This window comes from Pteronotus mesoamericanus, unplaced genomic scaffold (genome assembly GCF_021234165.1).
Source record: "Pteronotus mesoamericanus isolate MK-2021 breed Mesoamerican mustached bat unplaced genomic scaffold, CSHL_Meso_final scaffold_507, whole genome shotgun sequence".
In the NCBI taxonomy this organism is placed as follows: Eukaryota; Metazoa; Chordata; class Mammalia; order Chiroptera; family Mormoopidae; genus Pteronotus; species Pteronotus mesoamericanus.
Window position 1 is genome coordinate 11481683 of NW_026555319.1, and position 20672 is coordinate 11502354.

Here is a 20672-nt window from a genome sequence, read left to right on the forward strand (position 1 = left end):
AAAATCAATATATTATGGCAATCTTCTGACACATGGAGGTGAAGTGTTCTGAGAACAGGCACCTATTTCTAATTCACATGAAGTCACCCCAGAATGGTAACCCTGGATACTAGCTTTGGCTCCGGTGGGCCACTTCCCTTGCATCTCATAACTGTATGTCTACAAAGAACTTCTAGCTCTGTGATACATGCATGTCCCAGTATGGCTCCCACCCTAACTCCCACCCTCCAGCCTCCACATTCACAGCTGGGAGTCTGGGCAGAGTGCCGGCCATGACAAATGGAGTTTGCAGAGACATGAGAGTATCTGCATATTGTACTTCCTGTCCTCAGTTCAGAGAGGTATGAAGTGTTTGATACTGTAACCCAGGGCAGCCCGGTGAAAAGGAAAAGGAATGTTACACTGTGGTCCCCGGCACTGAGGACATGTTTAATCAAGCAGCTCTCGGAGCAGCAAACAGGACAAATGGACACTTTCCTGCTCCCAGAGCTTTGATTTCAGTGTCATTAGATCAAGGAGTGACAAGAACATGTCAGAGGCGACAGGTCAACCACTAAAACTCCTAAGTTTCACAGAGCACAGGTCTTCGTGCTTCTCACCTCCAACATCCGGGACCGGCGGATAGTAATGTGAGTGACATGAGGGGAGGCGGAGCTGGTTTCCACAAGCCCCAGTTTCTCCTTCTCCTTGGTAACCATGTTTCGGAACAGGAGAACCCTCTGAAATGAAAAAAGGTAAGACCAGGATCAGGGTCAATAGCTGGTGCTTCCTGAAAGCGCACTGTATGAAATTAATGAAATGGAAGTCACATCATATGCAACCAGAATGGGATGTTTCCACATGAGCTACTGGGTAGAAGTGACTTGGGACAACAGTCAACATTCCCCACAACACTTCTGAGTCAGCAATATAGCTGAATTCGCACCAAGGGAAAAAAGTTCCAGGAAGAGCGACCTGGCTGCAGCCAGAGCCCAGCTGAAAGTAGCCGAGGAGAAGCCGTTCTCCTTGTTCAGCCAATCCTCCACCACAAAAGCCTGCCAGCGAGACAGGCTGCAGAGGCGGCTGTTTGTAGCTGTGCCTGCTTTAAAGGAAATCAATATTATAAATTTAAAAAAACAGAAGCATTTCAAAGGTGATTTTTTTCACTGTCAGAATCTTTTTTAAATGATCCTACAAAATAAAGATTCCTGACCTTTTATGTGCTTCCTCTGTGCCCTCAGGCACACAGAGGTCCCAGTGGTAATATTTCCCAATTATTGTTTGAAAAGAACCTTCTCTCTCCTTTCTCAAGACTCTCATAATTCCCTTTAGGCGAGCCCTGCCCCTGTGGCCCATCCTGGCTTTGAGAATTACTGCTGTAATAGCGTTCAAACAATAATGAAGAGGGCCTTATTTTCCCAATGGAGGGAAAAAGAGAGATTTTAGGAGTCAAGGGCAAAAAGACTTGATGATAATCTTAAGCAAAATTCCCAAAAGAAAAAAAAAACCAAAACCCACAGTGAGGATGAGAATACAGCCTGGACGCACAGGCCACACCCAGTACTCGCGGCGGTCCCCAAGCCTTCTTGCTCCTCACGGCTCAGCATTATCTCACAGCACTCCTGGGTCAGAGGCAACACTCGGTTCCATGCACTCACTAGTTAACAACTAAAGTATTTACGTGCTAAGCGATTAATAGTTATATTTTAAAAATACACATATATTGAAATAAAAGATTTTTAAATTTCATTTTGAAAAGCCAGCTTAGCAGCATGACATTGAAAAGAATGCTGAAACTGTGACCTTGAGCTAGTACTTCATACAGTGCCCAAGAGATTTCATTGTGTTCCCCATAAAACTTAAAATCGCCTGTGACAACCTAGGGTGCCCCAGCCCACAGGCTGTGAGCTACAAGACAGAGTGGAGATCGCAGGCTCTGAGGTATGGGAATGCTACGGTCCGGGGCCAAATTCACAGACACACAGGTCCAGGAAGCGGTGCTGTATTTGAAGTTAGACTCTACCAAACTGGACTGGGCCCAGGAGACGAAGGGCTAAAAACCGCTTCAATGAAGAATAACAGTTGGAGAAGGCTGCCAACCCTTGGAAACAGTAGACTCAGAAGGCAAATCTCCGAAGAGCAGAGATTCCACCTTCAGCAGCCAAAGGGAAGAAGTTACAGAGAAGCCGGTCAGGTGAAGGCGAGGAAGAGCACCCCAGCCCCGGGCGGAGGCAGCCGAAGGCGGCCTGCGTGCCCCACTGCGGGTGCTCTCTCTGAGGCAAGGGCAGGGAGGCTGCTGAAGGGCCCTCTCACAGAGGGCACTTGTGACGACGCCATCGCCACGAGGTCCCTCATTTCTGAGAGGCTCTGCTGCCAAGTGCAGTAAGAATTTAAACAGGAACGTCCACTTATGAACCACTGCTGGAGGGCAAAGAATGACTACCGTTAAGTGTTACCATCAAGGTCAAAACAGCATCAGAGGGCAGCGAGGAGTAAGATTTAACTTGTAAAAACGTGACTTGTCCAATGGCCCCAAGGAGTCACAGACACCTCCGTGTTACCTGCTCAAAGCGGACCCCACCAGCACTTCCCAGACCTGTTCTCGCCATGTTTGCACCTTAGGGAAGGGCTCCCCCAGGCACCCCAGGCCGACATCGGAGAATCACAGGGATCCCTCCTTTCCTTCTCCAAACAGCATCATTCTGCAAGGCCTGCAGGTGCTCCCTCCTTCAAAATCTCTCAACCTGTTGTCTTTCTACTTCTGTGGCCCCACCGAGTCCAGGCCAGATGCCTAACCACTCCTGCCTCTAGCCAGGGCCCCAGTCCACACCCACGAGGACTTCCCAAAGCATGGCTCTCACCAGGTACCTCCAAAGCTGAGAGCGCTCCAGTGGCTTTGGACCAAATCCAAGTCTCTGCCCTTGGTAGACAAGGCCCTTCTTACTCCAATTCCTATGAACCTCCTTGGCTTCTTCACTCCCCCCTTAGATCCTCCCCAGCCAGACTGTACGCCTGGCTCTCCAACAGCACTGCATTCACTCTCGCCTGAGGCCTTCAAACGCTGCCACCGCTGCCTGGGCTCCTGACCCCCGGCGGGGCTCCCACAGCATCCACCCCTGCGACATCCACCCCACTCTACCGGAACTGCCCGTTCGCATCGCTTTCCACCTCTGTATCCCCATTACTTAGCTTCGTAATCAGCACAGTGTAAGACCCAATCACGATGTGCATTTGCCAGCTGAATGATCTCATTTATTTACTTCCAATCTCTGCAACAGAGATGGAAATTCAGGAATCATGCGGTGGAACAGAAAGATGCATAAGGAGCCCAGCTCTGAGTGCGACTCACGTTTTTGTGTGGAATGACATGAGGGATGTACTGCAGGATCAGCTGTGCCCGTTTTCTGTCCTTGTCCAGCTCTTGGAAGAGCACACTAGGTTTGAGATCCCTTAAAAAGACATGGGTTTGAAATAATTAAAACAAACAGAGAACCCATTCTTGGCAAACTACACCCTGTGAGCTAAATCCAGCCTACCACCCATTTTTGTAAATAAAGTTTTAATGGAACACAACCACACCGATTCATCCGTATTTGGCTGCTTTCACGCTACAACAGCAGAGTTGAGCAGCTGCAATAGAGACAGTCTAGTACTCAAAGCCTAAAATATTTACTGTCTGGGCCTTTACAGAAAGTTTGCCAGTCCTGCTCTAGGGCCACAACTTCGAGAGTTACACAAGAGTTGACATGTCATTGATAAAAAACATTTGGACATGATCTTGTTTAGTTGTTGCAAGAGGATTCCCCAACCCTATCCCCAAAAAGACCTAGCTGTAGTTTTCACCCTGATAATTCTGAGTTTTAAAAACTGCCCCTTAACACAACCTGTTGCTCAGTTCAGCTGAAAACTTTTCTTTTTCCCAGTTTGGATAGGAAATATTTGCTATTGGGTTGGCCAGAAAAGTTCATTTAGATTTTCCCAAAGATGGCTCTAGTAGTGCTTAGTTGTCTTTAATTTCATTCAAAACAATTTTGTTAGCTTGTATTGTGACAGCTGTCATATCAGCGTGCATTAAAATAAAACTTATCAAAGCTGGTGAATTTTTGTGCAGCCATTTTAATATTGAAGATGGAAGAAAATATGCAACATTTCAGCAAATTATGCTTTATTATTTCAAGAAAGGTAAAAACACAATTAAAATGCAAAAAAGATTTATGCAGTGTATGAAGAAGGTGCTGTGAACGTTGTCAAAAGTGGTTTGCGAAGTTTCTTGGTATTATTGACCTTTTGGCCAAATAATTATTTCCTCTGGGGCTGTCTTCTGCATTAGAAGAGGTTTAGCAGCAGCCCTGGCCTCCGCCCACTAGAAGCCAATAGCAGGAGGCAGCCGACACACTGAAAACATCCAAATCAATAAAGTTATTGGGAAAATGAAAAATGTGTCTTTTATTTTACAGAAAAAACCATATGGACTTTTTGGCCAACTCAATCAATGTGACCTGGCTTTGCTGCTATAACAAGCTCTACTCATCTCTAATGTAAGCATATTTTAACAGAAGCAACTGCTAGGTGATCCATCCCGACAGGTGCTTCGCCAGAACACCAGTTCTCCTCACGCAGATGAAGGACAAAGGAGAGGGACTGGTTCCTCTCTGCCCTGGCACAAAGGCACAGAGCACTCGGGCAGCTCTCCGCGGGCAGCCTGGCGGAGGAGAATCTGGCTCCACAAACCCACTTCCCCACCCCCGTACTCACTTTCGCAACCAGTGGTCCTCGGGGGCGAAGCGCCGCCGACAGTCGCGCTCATACAGCACCATCAGCCACCCGTGGACGGACTGGAACAGCTCCAAGGTCTCGCCCTTGGCGTTCTCTGTGGGGCACACGAGGAGGAGTCACACTCACGAAGCTGATTGGCACTGGAGGGGAGTTGGCAGGACAGCTCTCCCTCACTCTGAACTTTACAGGGAACCAACAGAACTAAAAGGCACCCTGCGTGTGTTTGAAGTGTCTAAAGGACCCACGCTTACCTTAGACACAATGATTCACGCTGCCCCCTACTAGCAGGTCATTCCAGGACCTTTTTAATCTAAGAAGCTTTGTACTGAACCCCTGGAAACACTTCAGGGGGTGGACTCTACTCGGACGTGTGACCTGGCCCATGTTTTATCTTTGCAAAAATAAAATCAACTCAAAGATTCAAAAGGAAATTGGGAGCATAATTAATCATCATTAGTAATTCTTTTTTTTTTTTTTTTAAAGATTTTATTAGTTATTTTTAGAGAGAGGGGAAGGGAGGGAGAAAGAGAGGGAGAGAAACATTCATGTGTGGTTGCCTCTCACATGCCCCCCACTGGGGACCTGGCCTGCAACCCAGCCACGTGCCCTGACTGGTAATCAAACCAGCGACCTTTTGGCTCACAGGCCGGCACTTAATCCACTGAGCTACACCAGCCATGACCATCACTGATCATTCTTGACACACACAAGCAAATCTTGAAAAACATGTGGGAGAATAAGACTTCTTTAACCACACCATTGTCTTAAGAAGTTACAGATAGAAAATGAAGAAATAAAAGTTGTAATTAGGTGAAGAAATGTGCATTTTCAGTTAACGCTGATAGATAGTAAGGCTCAGAACCAGCTGCTGCTATTGACTCTGGCCTCCCTGCCTATAGCGTCAACTGAACAACGGCTGCCACCTTTACCTTACCTACGATTCCATCCCAGATCATCTTAAACACGAAGGAATTCAGAAAGGAGGAGATGGTGACCAGCTCTTCCAGTTTGAATGAAATTTGTTCTTCATAAACTTCAATGTCATCAAGGATCCTAAATCAAACAGAAAACTATTCACAACTGTCCACTGAGAAAAGAAAAAAAAGCGAGATCTACTTCTTAAAAGACAAAATAAGGTTAAGAAATAAGCTCTACCATTTACAGATACTTATTGTAAAATTTACAGATAAGGTGGCAAAAGTCTAGGATGTGCTTCAAAATAAGGAGCGAGAGGAGAGTGGATGGGGCTGCAGAGGAAGCAAGACTGGCCGGGAGCCGCTCTGAGGCTGGGGATGGGCACACTAGGGCTCACTGTACTGTATTCTCTCTACTTTCACTTCATTTGAAATTGTCCAGAGTAAAAAGTTAAAATATACAGTTAAGAAAAAACAATGAGCTCTACTCTATGTACTTTTTTTACTCCTAAGGGTTTGATTGTGACACTTTCTTCATTCATGCCTGAAACCACGCCCCAATATCAAGGAATCCTGACTGAGTCTGTGTCTACTGAAGAGAGCTGTGGGCTCTTACTCTGCATCTACAACAGACACTAGTGGCCCTCAGTGGGTACCTGAGAAGCACTTCTGAGAGAACGAGTAATGTCCGGAAGAACTGATGAACAAATGAAATATTTAAGATACAGCTCTATCTGAAAATATCCTAATGCTGCTCCAATCACCTTAGAATCTGACTCACTCTTGGATCACCCTTGACCCAGCAACTCAGAGCATCAGCACCAGCAGCTACTGACCGCTGCACCCCCCTCCACTGCTCACTGAGCCCTTCCCTCTGTCTCACCCACCTGCCGCCTACGAGGCCGACGCCCTCCGGCCAACGTCTTCTAGCCTGAGCATAACTACCTGAGGTCCATTCTATCTTATGATTCTTCATAAGATAGAAGGGGAATAAGTGGAATTAAAAGAACACCAAATGCACAAGTAGACACATAAGCTTAGAGAACAAAGGAACTGAATGGGACTAACATTTGTTAATTCTCACTGTCAGGCACAGTACTAAGTACTTGTCCCTTTTCTCATTTACTTCCTATCACATTGGCAATGTTATCTCCGTTCTACTAAGGTGGAACCTGAGGCTCAGAGAGGCATGGCCTCTTGCCCCACTGCCCATGGTATCTCAGTAAGTGGAGGAGCCAAGTCTTGTACCTTGGCTCCCTGGCTCTGAAATTTTCTAGTAAACCATCGAGCACAGAGAGTAAATGGCTGAAGTAATTTGGACCCAGAACCAGGAAACCCCAAAGCCCACATTCAGTGGTACTGACCCAGCTGCCCTGAAAGGATGGGAACTAACAATTGCTGAACCCCTATTACATGCCACCTGCTTGGTAAGTGGTTCCTCATCGACTTCTAAGACATTACTTACAAAAGTAAGCGGTGGGTGCTGCCACCCAAACATTAGCAGTTATCACATCAGTAACTGCTTCCTTACTGACACTGTAATTTGGTTTCTCCACGTCCTAGGAAAGGAACTCAGGACCGCTGCAGTCAACCTACGTGATGAGGTGCCGGGAGCAGTCACAGAACAGCATCAGCATGGCCAAGAGCTGCTTAGACTCTTCGGTGTCATTGCTGAGGCATTCCAAGAAGAGCTTCAATCCTCCGTGGGGCCCCAGCTCACAGATAAACGCCCACAGTTTGGGCAGCAGGTCATCAAGGTAAGTGAGACCTGGAAAAGGACAGAGAAACCCAAGCTTCGGAAGGGGGCTCCATCTGGCCCATCATTTCCCTACCCACCAGGAAAACAAAGCACACCTACTAGTGAACATTTAATGTGTGAGAGAGAGAAGGTGCAATTACTAAGAAAATCATTATCACCATGGGAATAATGATAATAGATAACATTTAATGGGTGCGTCCTATATGCCAGATACTATTTCAAGTATTGGGTTGGCCAAAACGTCCGCTTGGTTTTTTCTGTAAGATGGCTCTAGTAGCACTTAGTTGTCTTTTAACTTCATTTGAAAACGATTTTGTTAGACTGTATTATGATAGCTGTCATATCAGCATGCATTAAAAAAAAAAATCAAAATTGGTGAATTTTTGTGTAGCCATTTTAATATTGAAGATGGAAGAATATAAGCAACACTTTTGTCACTTTATGCTTTATTATTTCCAGAAAAATAAAAACACAACTGAAATGCAAAAAAAGATTGTGCAGTGTATGGAAAAGGTGCTGTGACTGATCAAATGCATCAAAAGTGGTTTGCGAAGTACCATGCTGGAGATTTCTCACTGGATGATGCTCCACAGTTGCACAGACCAGCAGAAGTTGATAATGATCAAATTGAGACAATAATTGAGAACAATCAGTGTTATACCATGCGGGGGATAACTGTCATACTCAAAATGTCCAAGCCAATAGTAATTGGTGAAAATGAAAAGTGCCTTTCATTTTATGGGAAAAAAAACCAAACGAACATTTTGGCTAACCTAACACTTGACCTGTATTTGCATCTCCTTTCCAATGTGAAACCCAATGTTATCAACACCTTTGGAGTGAGGAAACTAGAGACCAGAGAGGTTAACTGGCTCAAAATCACACAGCCAATAAGTGTCAAAACCAGGAATGGAACCCAGGCCCGTCTGACTCAGCGTTTATGTTTTAAATCAGAGATCAGCAACTTTTTTCTGGAAAGGGCCAGAGTCAGTATTTTTTAGGCTTTGTAGGTTAATTTCTGTCACAACTACTCAATGCCACCACTGTAGCACAAAAGCAATTTATAGACAATATGAATGTGGCTTTGTTCAAATAAAACTTTATTTACAAAAACAAGTGGTGGGCTGGATCTGGTCCACGGGCAGTAGTTTACCAAGCCCTTCTTTAAACTATCTTACACTCTCACCCACATTTAGCCAAGCTTTCTTCTCATCCACTTCCATTATTCTATGTTAAAAAATGGGAAAGCAACGAATGCTCATAGCAGAGACACTCTCCGGTGTCACACAGAAGTCTCACCTCGGGTGAGGACATTTCAAGTCAGCTTCCTGATGGCTACAAGGCCTCAGACACATGGGCCATAACACCAGTACCAATTCATACTACCTCCTGCACTGCCACTTAAAAGTCCCCAACGCCCAGCTCTTTGCTCAGAGAGGGGACTTTCTTCCTTGCTCAGCTAATGTAAATATATACACCAGTAGCACACCCAGGCACCGGTAGTTGTGTTTGGATTGTGGAATTAAGAGCGGCTTAAGTTTTCTTTTTTCTGCTTCCTTGTCTTTCCTACTTTTCTGTTCAGAAAAACCAGTAACTTTTAAAAAGCAAATTGTACTTCATAATTAAAATAAAGGGCCAGGTCACAGGAACGAACTGGAAGTGCTAGGACTGAGGTTAGTTTGAGCTGTCTGACTAATCGGTCTCTAAGAATGGCTCCAAAATACCCTACTCCTCTTCAAGGAAGCCAGAAGAAAATCAGCTTGTTCCAAGCAAGATTGTCAGCCAAACGTGAGAGACAGAGGATGCCTCAGGCTTCCAAACCTGTGAGAATCTGCAGCCGGATCTGGGTCAGAGTTGTCAGTGAGGTCTGATAGAGGACACAGATGTTGCAAACCTTCTGTACCTCCGCAGAGTCAACACGTTTACCCCCGACAGGCTTGAGAATATTCCGCACTGACGCAGACTTCTGAAATGCGCGCTTCAGGAGATCTGGCGGTGGAGAGAAGGAGGAACATGTAAGCAGAAGCTCAGCCGTCTGCCAACTCCCACCCTATAACTAGAAGAGCATTTCAATCAAGTTCCTAATTTACAGCCACAACCTGACAGTGCGGCTGCTGCCTGATTCAAGCCATTTCTTTGGGATAAATGAGAAGTGCGTTAATAATAGGTTATTGGGTAAAACCCAAAGACATCTTCAGAATCAGAAAATTTCTAAGGAGAAGCCAAGCAATCCAATTCTTACATGGGATCCTTTTACATATCACTTAACTTCAGAACTCACAAAGGTGAAAATTCTAAGGACTATATTAGGAGAAAGGGGGGAAAAGCTGGGGAGGTCTGGTTGATCCCCAATTCTCTGTGCTTTTAGATGGAAGAAGGAGTGTGAATCTCAAGTACTGATATTCAGCATGGGGTCGTGCTCTATTTTTGTTATGAACTTCCCCATTTGCATCCTGCTGAAATGGTACTCACTGAGCCCATGCTCACTGACAGCTACAGGATGGGACTTTGCAGCATGCTGGCTAGCAGGGGAAAAGCCACCCTGAACCTGAACCCTGCCACGGGCCCTTAACTCTACTGATTTATGTGTTAGCGGCATTTCCTTAACTTTTATCAGCGTGGGCAACGAGAAACCTCTCCACAGAACGCATTACTGCCCCTGCAATGGGTCTCCGCTGAGCTGGTGGCCCAGCGTCCCGTTTATCAGAAGCCCACCTGGGAGACTTCTTTTATGATTAGGCACTCAGAAAACCTCCACTTCCCCTAAGAAACAGGTCTTCCCATTTCTGAGAAGGAAGGGCCACAAGTCCCTTTTCATGTTGGCTATTAGAAATCCAGAGCCAAGCGGAAGTTCCAAGAAAACCATAGCAGCCCTCGTGGAACATGTATCAGTGGACATTCTCTCTACGTGACCTCGACTTCACTCACCTCTATCTATTTCCCAGCTCCTTCTTTATTATATCCCTTAGGACTTTGTCGCTGTTTTGCTAAGAGTAAAATTACTTCAGTAGTCTCAAGCTCTTTGCGGGAGAGGTCAGGACACCCCCCGACAGAGGGGACTGGCACCCTGGCACGCCCAGGAGGTGCACTTCAGCCCGGCAGGGCCACGGGCCAGGCCTGCCGCAGCCACTCACTTTTCACGGGAAGCACGTTCTGTGGGGATGCCGGCTGCGCGTGGGCCGCCGGCTCCTGGTTCTCCAGCAGCTTCTTGCTCAGGATGTCGCTGAAGAAGATCCGGATCAGAGGCACCCCCCACAGGAACTGCAGCTGTTTGGTGATCAAGGGCATGGACTCGTTAAGGCTGGGGGAGAAAAGGAGACCGGGCGCGTCAGCTCCACCCGGCGCACGGCCCGGGAGAGTCCCTGCGGCTCCCTAGTGGTCTCCTGCTTGCAAGTGTAGCTAGGATCTGCCCCCCACCATGGTCAGAAGACAGTAATAATTTAAAAGGGGCTCCACAAACTGCTGCCGAGGCCTGGACGTGGGAGGCACTTCCACCCAGACTTCCTGCGCTGCCCACAGAACGACTGCCCTCCCTCGGTCCCCAGGCTCCGCACGTCACCGCCATCTCCCGGGCAGCCGTCACCCGCGCTTCATCCCAATTCCATCCTGTTTACTGCTAAGACAAGAGCCACCTCACGCCTGCTGCGTTGCCCTCCCCTTCACAGCCAGCCTTCAGGCCTGGCCCGCACGCCTCCACCGCAACCGCAGCCTCGACTCACGCCCTGAAGTCCGCCTTCATCGCCTCCCTGCTCGGGACGCTGTCTCGGCTCCCACTGCTGTCCAGCACCTCGTCCCCCACCCGCCCCCTGCCCACTGAGCACGGCCGGCCTAAGGCAGGCGCTGACGTGCACTCAATCCGTAGAGGTGCCCCTACCCCCATATTTCAGACGAAGCAAGTGAGGTGAAGCGACTTGTCCAAGGCCCCCCGAGCGAGGCCAGGCCACTCACCACTGTGCTTTCTGCCCGCGCCAGCCCGGGGCCGGCGCACGCTCCCCCAGCCTCCTCAGTCCGGGCCGGCCCACTGGCCATCGGCTGGCCAGGGGCCTTTTTAACTGCGTGTCACCCAGGTTCAAGGAAAAGGGAGAAAATCTGGGGATTTCCTTCCCTGGCCCTCAGTTTCCTGCCTCAGGAGCACCTGCCAGGGGCCCCAGAAGGGCCGAGCCGCACAGCCGCCCTGCATCCCGAGGCCCGCCTCACCTCAGCCCGGGGTGCACGTTTTTACCTTTGCGACGCCACCTAGCTTAATCTCTCTCTTTTAGCCCAGTGGTTTGTGTTTTTTTTTTAGTATTTTTAAGTTCTGATTAAAAATTTTAAAATTTATATTCCACCTCTTGAAAAGGATCTGGGGTGACTTCTATTCCCTTTGAATCATGCGTCTTATTTTAGGATCTCCAAAATATGGCAGTCCAGACAATTTAAAAAAAATGATATTGGTGAAGAAAAGAGAACATTAATAGATAAGATTCATAACTTACTACATGAAAAGAACAAAATACAAATTAACATGATCTCATTTTTGCAAAAAAACGGGTAGAAAACGAGACTGAAAGGATGGGAGTCCAGGTTATCTTTGGATAATGACCTTACGAGATGGTTTTTACTCTCTTTTGTTCCTATCTGTACTTTATACGATGAATATACGTTAGTTTTGTACTAAGAAACAAAACGACATAAGCCAAAATAAGGGAAGAAGGGAGAGGTGAGAGGAGGGGGCAGCAGGAGGCAGGAGAGACAATGACTTGCCTCCGGGACTCACCCGTAGTCCACAGACTGGGAGAACCAGCCAAGGACAGGGTGCCAGTGGGTCAGGTTGGACTTCTTCTGGGACACATACTTCTGGCAGTAGCACAGCATCTGGGTGAGCAGACTCACAAAGCCGTCTGTCTCCTCCTCCAGCACCCTGGGGCTGAGGGAGCCCACGTGCAGGAGGTTGCCTGCGAAGAGATAACAAGGTTGAGTGCGCCAGACAGACACGCTCCGTCAGCGCCCAGCCCTGCTCCCTGCCTGGGGCCCAGGCAGCCATGTCCGTGTGTAGCAAGAAAGGCCGCGCCGAGGGGCATTCGTCAGTGCTGGGGCTGCAGGGCGATGCAGGGCTCGGAAATAGGCTGACGTGGCTTCCAGTCTGGTTCTGCCACAGACCAGTGGTGTGACCCTTAGCCCGCCTCCTGAATCTTGTTTCCTCAACTGTAAGGCTGGAATAACGACCCCTGCCCTGATGTGAAGGTTGTATGAAGTAACATGGAGACTATCTGAGCCCTCCCTTGCTGGTGGGGTTCAGTGTGTTGAGCACTGGCCTGCAAACTGAAAGGTCGCTGGTTCGACTCCAGGTCAGGGCACATGGCTGGGTCGCAGGCCAGGTCCCTGGCTGCGCCTGTGCGAGAGGCAAATGATTGATGTTTTTCTCGCACATCAATGTTTTTCTCCCTCTCCTTCTTCCCCCCTTCCCTTCTCTCTAAAAATAAGTAAAATCTTAAAAAAGAAAAAAAAAGTATCAGGCACACAGGTATGTGGTATTTAGGTAGCGTGACATTTTATTATGATGATAAAACTCAGCGTTTTAAATATTTTAAAACTAAGGGTTAACATAAGAAATAATCTTTTGAGGAATATCTGAATTTCCTAGCAATCAGATAGCCAAAGTTCACCAAAGTTATTTAACATGTCTTGGTGAAGACTCCCTTAAAATATAGCCCCAAGAACCTTTTTCTATGTAAAATAAATTAGGCAATGAGAATTATGTATGCCTGCTGTTTTCAAATGCTTCTACCCACAAACCCTTTCATTTATAATGAAAACACAGTAGAGCAGACGATGCAGGCCCTACTCAGAGCCCCACCCAACCGTGCCCTCCCTTCTCCCAAGATGAGAATTATCCAGGCCACTCATCACGTTTTCAATTTTCCCTGGGCTGCCGGGGAGCTAAGGGCTGAAATTAAACATTCACTTACAGTCACTCAACCAGTTTGCCAAGTTGATTTATTTTCCGTGTGATTTTCAATTTCACACGTCTACTTTAACTGTCCATCTGATGGCATGTTTCTTACTGTAAGCACTGCTAGTCGTTACTGAAAACAGCCCAGAGTCACCGGAACGGTGCGAATCAAACACTTGGGCTTTTCCTGCCGCCCGGAACACAATCGCATTCCAGCCGCAGACACTCACCCATTAGACAAAGCGTATGGCATCCTTCTAAACTTTCACAGACATCACGGCATCGATCCTTCTCTCTCAAAAATGTGATGAATTTACGAAGCATGTCATGAGATTCCAGAACAGCAAGGCGCTGCAAACAATTGCAGACTGTTAGAGTGAGAGCTGACAGGAGAATTTCCCACTAGAGCATGAACGTGACCACCTGCAGGTCACCCCCAAGTAGCCCAACACGCCATTGATCTCCCGAAAGAAAAGGAACAAAGATGAGAACTTGTTTTTTTGGGCTATTAACAGAAGTGTGTCCACAGCGGCTACTGATTTAGAAGAAAAATCAGGGGAAGAGGTGGGAATTAACAGAGAAAACACTTTACGGTCTAATTTCTAAGAAGAAAGGCAGCAATGGAATTGCGGGCGGGGGGGGCTCACAGAGCACACTTACCTCGGGGGTCACTGTGCCAAGATGAGTCACGAGAGCAGGCACAGACATGATGTGGATCAGGAACGGCCGAAGCAGATTGTCTGAAAACTGCGCAGCAACCACAGGGCTAGGCAGAGACAGGTCACCTCACTCAGGGAGGTCTGCCTGTGAGCCTGGAACCGAAGAGCCGCCCCACCCGCGCCCCAGGCCCCCTGAGAGTATGTGTCACTGGACTTCTGGAAAGACTAAAGAATGAAAATGGGGCCACCTCCTAAGGAAAGGGTTGAGCCGAGGGCAGTACAGTCACGTGACACAGCTATGAAAAATCCGCTTTGAAGTTTTACTGACATAAGAATGCCCAAGGTACATAGTAAACTTAAAAAGAAAAGGCAGATTAAAAAACTACATGGGAAGAAGTACAAGGGCAGTGACTGGGAGAGATGAAAACAAGGGGGATCGAACCGGCGACCTTTGCGGGATGACGCACGACCCACTGCGCCACACCGGTCAGGGCTGGCCCTCAAACATGCTAAACCTGTGTTTGTAACACTATTCCATCTGTTGATGCCACCCTCTGCTGGCCCCCCTCCAGCTCCTAGGTTTCCTTTATCAACTAAAACTTCAAAGGGAGAAGGGATTTTATCTTGACCCCTGGCTGACTGAGAGGAAAAACATTCAGGGAGCTAGACAGAAGGTGAGCAAAAGGACAGCCACAGACGCGCCCCTTTCAGCAAGACCAGGACTTCCTGTCGACACTGAGCGAGCGGGCAAGCCCGCCTGACACGAGCAACAAGAGGAAAGAGAAGCCAGGGAGGAAGCCCTCAGCTACGGCTGCCGACTTACCGCAGCGCTAGAGAAAAGGCTGCTGTTAAAGTGCTTTTGGACAGACAAGGCCGAGGTCTCGCCAGGCCACGGGTTAACAGTATCTGAAAAAACATTTTAACTGGTCAGGGGACGATGACAACCTTGCATTCATTTGTTCATTAAAAAAAAGAAAGAAAGAAACATAAAAGTAAAATGGGCCCCCTCAGATAAAAAAACTAAATTGGAATGTTTTTAAAAACGAGGGGAGAGAAAAGTGATGGGGAAGGAGATTCATTATACCCTCTCTCACCTTTCAATGGTACGTTTAATTGTTAAAATAATAAAGTTAAAAAATTAACAGCTGGTAAAAACACCAGACTTAAAATTTCAGGAGAAGCAGTGCTGAGCCGTGGGGCCACACAGACGCTCAGACGCCTCCTCTTGGAGACGGGCTCTGGCCGGCACACGACTCGCAGGGCTGAGGGGAGCACGAGCCACGTCCGGACAGAGCCCACCTCAGGGCCGGCAGGAGGAAGGGCCCTATCAACGCTGCTTCCCACACTGAGGAATTCCAAAGTACTCCTTCTAAACAGCAACTTAGGCTCCTGACCATTTGCAAGCTGTAGGGGCTGGTACTAACGGAGCGGTGGGGACAGAAGGCTATTTGAGGACACAGAGCTAGAAAATTCATTCCAGATACCAACCGAGAAGGAACCAGAGAGAACATGCCCCGAGGCCTCCCCAACCCCTGCGAGTTTCAATTTCAAGTGACTGGATTACACTTGGAGCCAAAGATGCGGCACGTTAAAGGGATGCCAGTGCCATGCCTCCCTTTACACAAACCACTAGTGACCCAAGGCCCGGGGTGGGGGGTGCAGGGGAGGACACTGGGCATTCAACTCTTTCTGCAAAGTGTCTCTGTGAGGAGGGCACCAGATACGCCAAAACCAAACACAAAAATCCCGGTTCAGGTTCGGAGAGTAAGGTGACATGCTAGGGCACTGGGTCGCCAACCTGCAGCACAGAATAAAATCCACGCTGGTTGAGGTGTCCCATTATATTTGCACAAATGTGGTTCATGGCTGGTCGAAGGTTCTCACCTAAACAAAGAAAAAAGTCTGAGGAAAAAAAAATCTCGGGCCATCATGTGAACTATTTAGGTGGGACAGAAAATCATGCCCCATGCCCAGGGCGACCGGAAATGAGATACTTTCTGGCTTGCCTTCCTCCCTCCCTTAGGTCTGGGAGCAGAGTCACAGAGATATTGCATATCCGGAATCCTCTGTCTCCTGGGAGGCCCGGCTCAAGTGTCACCCTCAGGTGATGGGCCCACCCCTCCCCCAGGAACAGGGCCTGGCTCTTTCTATTCTCTGACGCTGCCTCCTCTCTCCAAAGAGAAAAGCTCCCTGGTAGACCCAGAACTCACCACATGTTAAATCCTGCCCAGAATCCAGGATAATGCCTTAAAATAAGCCCTCCTCCTAACCGGGGGCCTTTAGACACCCGGTTTCCTCTGCTTTCCGAGTTGTCTCTCCTCTTCCTTCTGCGACTCTAACTCTCCCCCTGCTCTAAGCTCAGACAGAACTTCTCCAGGGAGGCCTGACCGCCGGCACGAGCAAGGCAAGGCTGTCCCTACCCCACCTGGCCCTCATTTCTCTTGTACTCTTCCTTCCGAGCACCACTTCTCACACTATTACCATGGTAGAGGACAGGCATGTGATTTGTCTTTAGTGTCTGCCTCCTCCAGGAGACTCTAAGTTCGGGGCGGGGGGGGCACAGAGCATTGTCTGCACAGAGCATGGCACAGAGTAGGCTGCTTGCTGAATGGACGGATGAAGTGACCGTATGAAAAACATAAAGCTAAGTGTAACATTCAGGGAAGGAGGCAGCTTCGCAATGCAAATTTCACAGCCAAAAGAGAATTATTTGCTGCTGAATGATTCACCAAATGAAACAGCAGGGTTTAATATAAGCAAATATTGTCACTTGGTGCTGTGGGAGTAGTAAAAAATAAGATCAGAGGGACCAAGGCTTTAAACATGAATTCCAAAAAGGGAGAGACTGTAACACACGATTCTGAACACAGTGCAACCTGGTGCAAAGCGCCAAGGGCACCACTGTTCACGTGGTCTCAGGCCTTCCCCGAGGCTTGTGATGGGGAAACTGCTCCTTAAAAAGGTGAAAAGGGCCCTGGCTGGGGAGCTCAGTTGGTTAGAGCATCGTCCCGATGTGCCAAGGTTGTGGGTTGGAGCTCCAGTCACGCACATATGAGAAATAATGAATGAATGCATAAATAAGTGGAACAACATTGATGCCTCTCTCTCTCAAATGAATAAATCTAAAAAGTTTAAAAAAAAATTAAAAGGCAAAAAGGTGCCAAGCTCTGCTACTTTGGAAAGACTTTGAAGCAGGTCCCACAGACCTTTTCCCCGGAGAATTTTCCATGTTGAAGTGTCTGTGAAGGTGACAAGCATCGTGAGGTACAGCGTGACGAGTCTGGAGTCTTGTAAGATTTCGGGCTGGAAACAATGAGGAGAGTAAAATAAGACACACACCCTCCAGTCCCAGAGATATTTTATAACTTTTCTGAGTGTTCTTAGGCTCCAATAAGTGAGTCAGGGTTACAAGCAAGGATTTTTTTCTCTTGGGAAATGACCCCTTTTAGGAGTTAAATGACACGGATTTTGACCCACTAGTCATTGACTATAGAGTCTAAAGTACTTCTGGGAATAGAGAATTGAGAATTCTGACCCTGGCTGGCGTGGCTCAGTGGATTGAGCACTGGCCAGTGAACCAAAGGGTTGCTGGTTCAATTCCCAGTCAGGGCACATGCCTGGGTTTAGGGCTGGGGTCCTCAGTAGGGGGCGCACAAGAGGCAGCCACACACTGATGTTTCTCTTTCTCCCTCTTCCCTCTAAAAATAAGTAAAATCTTAAAAAAAAAAAAAAAAAAAATGAATTGAGAATTCTGGAAAACAAGATGACCAGAGCTGGTGTGCTGATTTTGTGTACACTGAAGAATACAGGTATATTCATATGGCACTGGAGCAATTGAATGAAACTGCAATTGAGCCTAACAAGCACTATGGTTTCAGACTTCTGTCTTTACCACTTACTAGCTGTGTGACCTTGGGCAAGCTTCTTAACCTTTCTGTGCCTTAGTTTCCTCATCTGTTGACTACAGCTAGTATGGTTGTTGTAAGGATAAACAACCTATGTCCATAAAGCACTAAGAACAGTGTCCAGCACAAAGATAACTCTTTGTAATACTGGCTATTATTATACATTGTTTCACAGGAGCCAGCTGGGGAAAAGGCCCAATTCCTTTTTGGCTTGGAGACCTTTTAGCATGCACCCCTGCAAGGGACCCCGGAGACCGTTTAGTTCAAACCCCGAAGCTCAAAGAGAGTGAGAGAGGGGAAGGGACTTGTTTAAGGCCACACGAGAAATCAGCAGCAGAATCAGGACTAAATTTAGATCTTCCTGGCTCCAGATCCAGTGTTCTTGTTTCCTAATGTGTGTTTCTTTGCATAAACTTAAAACCTTTTTTTTTTCCAAAGCAGAAGAGCCTCTTCTCGAAGAGCGACCTGCTGTGGAAGGCAGACACAGAAGGCAGACAGGAGAGATGACGGCTGCTCTGTGTCACAGGGCCTCCCTCCCCTGACAAGCTGGGCTGTGGCTTGCAGCCGGGGCAGCCAAGAGAGCTGGTAAGCAGGACCTCGGGAGAGATGGCCGTGAGGAGCCACTGGGAGCTCTGCTGACCATCGCTCCTTCACTCAGCTGCTACCTGAGCCCCTGCCAAGCCTCTGTCCCCCAAACTTCTCCCTCCTTAGGCACAAAGTGGACATGGCTGCTGTTTGCACCTACTCACACCTCTGCCCGCCTTCTCACAACACAAGGGTGGGCACAAGACTGGGCTGGGCCAGCGGCAGTGTCCCATCCTGCTCACCACTGAGACCAGGTAAGGGTTGAGACCAGGATCCCATGGGGTCACTGAGGTCTCCCAGATTTTTAACAGGTCGGGGAGTCACCCTTTTCTCTTTGGTCAAGACAGAGTAAGAATGTTAGGCCAGAAGTGCTGGCTGCCAGGATTATAGCAGCAAAAGACAAGGCGACTCCCCAGGCTCTAGAGATGAGAGAAAAGAATGAAGGGGAGAATCCAGAAGCCTCTGGCTCTAGCCACCCCCAGCTACCATGCTGCAGAACATATTCTCTAACAAAATATTCTCTTCCTTGCTTCGCTTGTGTATATTATTAGCTGTGCTCCTGTCGGGTTTCTGCACTTATAACAAGAAGCCTGACTAGTCTAATAATATAAATGATAAAGTATCCATTATATCAAAAGTATGGGAAGAAAGATGACAGATTCCCTGGCATTGCGACTGTGGCAAACACAGGTCAATGTTCTAAATGCGTAAATCAAAGGAGAGCTCATGTTGATAACAGTATCTAACTAGCTCTCTCCTAGAACAAGGGCTCTGATAATTCTTCACTGGTTTGACTGACAAATCTCCACAGGTATAACCTATGAAGGGAAGCATGAGGACTCTGCAAATACATACTAAAGGCCCCAAATGGGGAGGATACATTTACAGTGCTTCACTTTTACCTTGAGCCGCTTAAGAAACTCACAGCAATACCAGAGAATGTCCTTGATCTGTTTAATCCACAAGAGGGTGAGATCCTTAGAAAGAGCCAGGGACACATACCACACCTACAAGGAGGAGGAAAAGAAATGTAATGGGCAGTTAAAGGGATCAAACAAAGTACATAAGTTCTAGCGACTGGCATGGGCCAATGAGCTCAGTTCAGTGCCGGGTAAGGCAGCGAGGCTCAAGGGACAAATAAGCGGCCAATGACACTTACTCGAACACTAAACCCACCCCACTTACCTTGGGTTCATTCTCAGCATCCATGCTGCTCAGGATGCATCGACACAACTTTTCAAATCTCTGGAAAGAGGCAGAATGGGGGCTGTAAGTTCCTGCGACTAGTGAAGAACGGGAAAGCAGCAAACGTTCGGTGGGCCCTGGCACAGGCATGCCTGCTGTTCCAGCAGACTCACACCCAGGATCATTTTAAAGTCCTACTTACAGGTAGGGGAACAGAGGATCAAAAAGGTTAAAGAGAGGCTTTCAAACTGGTAGCCCAGCGGCTCGATGAGCCCTACATTTATTTTAGGAACTGGTATATTTCATATAAAAATGCAGCTTGGGGCTCCTTTTGAAAAACACAATTTGGCAGCTTGGCTGGGATTCCTGTGGACGGGCTGCTATCTCCTGAATCGGGCTCTCGCCTGCCATTTTGTGAGCATCATGGATACTGACTTTCGCCTCACAGACTGTTGTATCATCACTTTTTACCTTGAAATGCAAAAGGAAGAAAAGTGGAAGCTGGAAATCAGGCTACGCGGCAGCAATGCCAATCGCAGACCTACCCCTAAAAGGGGCGTGGCCCTGGGCGGCCACCCCATTGCTGCCAACCACAGTTTCTTCCCCTGTGAACAGGGGCCCACTGCGCCGAGCCTGTCTGTCCTCATCTGCGTGACCCTGTCGTCACTGCTGGTGCACTCCCCCACCTGCTGCTGGGCTCCCAGCTCTCTCGAGTAGAGACCTTGCCCACCTTGTTTCCTCCTGGAGCCCCAGTGCCTAACACAGGGCCTGGCCCGATGTGGGACTCAGCAGCAACGAACGCATAACCCCTGACCACCCAGAGGCATGCCTCAGTGGGACCGCTAGTACTATTACAAGTAACTAGCTGTTTCCTGGGATTTATATTTTCTGGGCTAATTCTAATCCCAAACGTACAACCAACACGTTTCCTTTGGTTTGCAGGATTTAAAAGAAATTTGAAAACTGAGCATAAAGAAG

The 20672-nt window shown here is 47.9% G+C and overlaps 1 protein-coding gene across 6 annotated transcripts in view; it reads right to left on the reverse strand.

Annotated features, from left to right (window-relative positions):
• UBE3B (ubiquitin protein ligase E3B) overlaps window positions 1-20672 on the reverse strand; it is a 44516-nt gene that overhangs the window by 18501 nt on the left and 5343 nt on the right. For all 6 annotated transcript variants that reach the window (XM_054594243.1, XM_054594242.1, XM_054594244.1 and 3 more), the window contains 15 exons: window positions 19695-19754; window positions 19412-19516; window positions 17226-17322; window positions 15818-15903; window positions 14843-14925; window positions 14021-14126; window positions 13591-13711; window positions 12185-12362; window positions 10563-10729; window positions 9250-9417; window positions 7266-7437; window positions 5690-5808; window positions 4735-4849; window positions 3329-3428; window positions 600-719 (listed from right to left, as the gene is read on the reverse strand). In XM_054594243.1, the coding sequence (XP_054450218.1) occupies window positions 600-719; window positions 3329-3428; window positions 4735-4849; window positions 5690-5808; window positions 7266-7437; window positions 9250-9417; window positions 10563-10729; window positions 12185-12362; window positions 13591-13711; window positions 14021-14126; window positions 14843-14925; window positions 15818-15903; window positions 17226-17322; window positions 19412-19516; window positions 19695-19754 (1797 nt within the window). The remainder of the gene's footprint in view (window positions 1-599; window positions 720-3328; window positions 3429-4734; window positions 4850-5689; window positions 5809-7265; window positions 7438-9249; window positions 9418-10562; window positions 10730-12184; window positions 12363-13590; window positions 13712-14020; window positions 14127-14842; window positions 14926-15817; window positions 15904-17225; window positions 17323-19411; window positions 19517-19694; window positions 19755-20672) is intronic.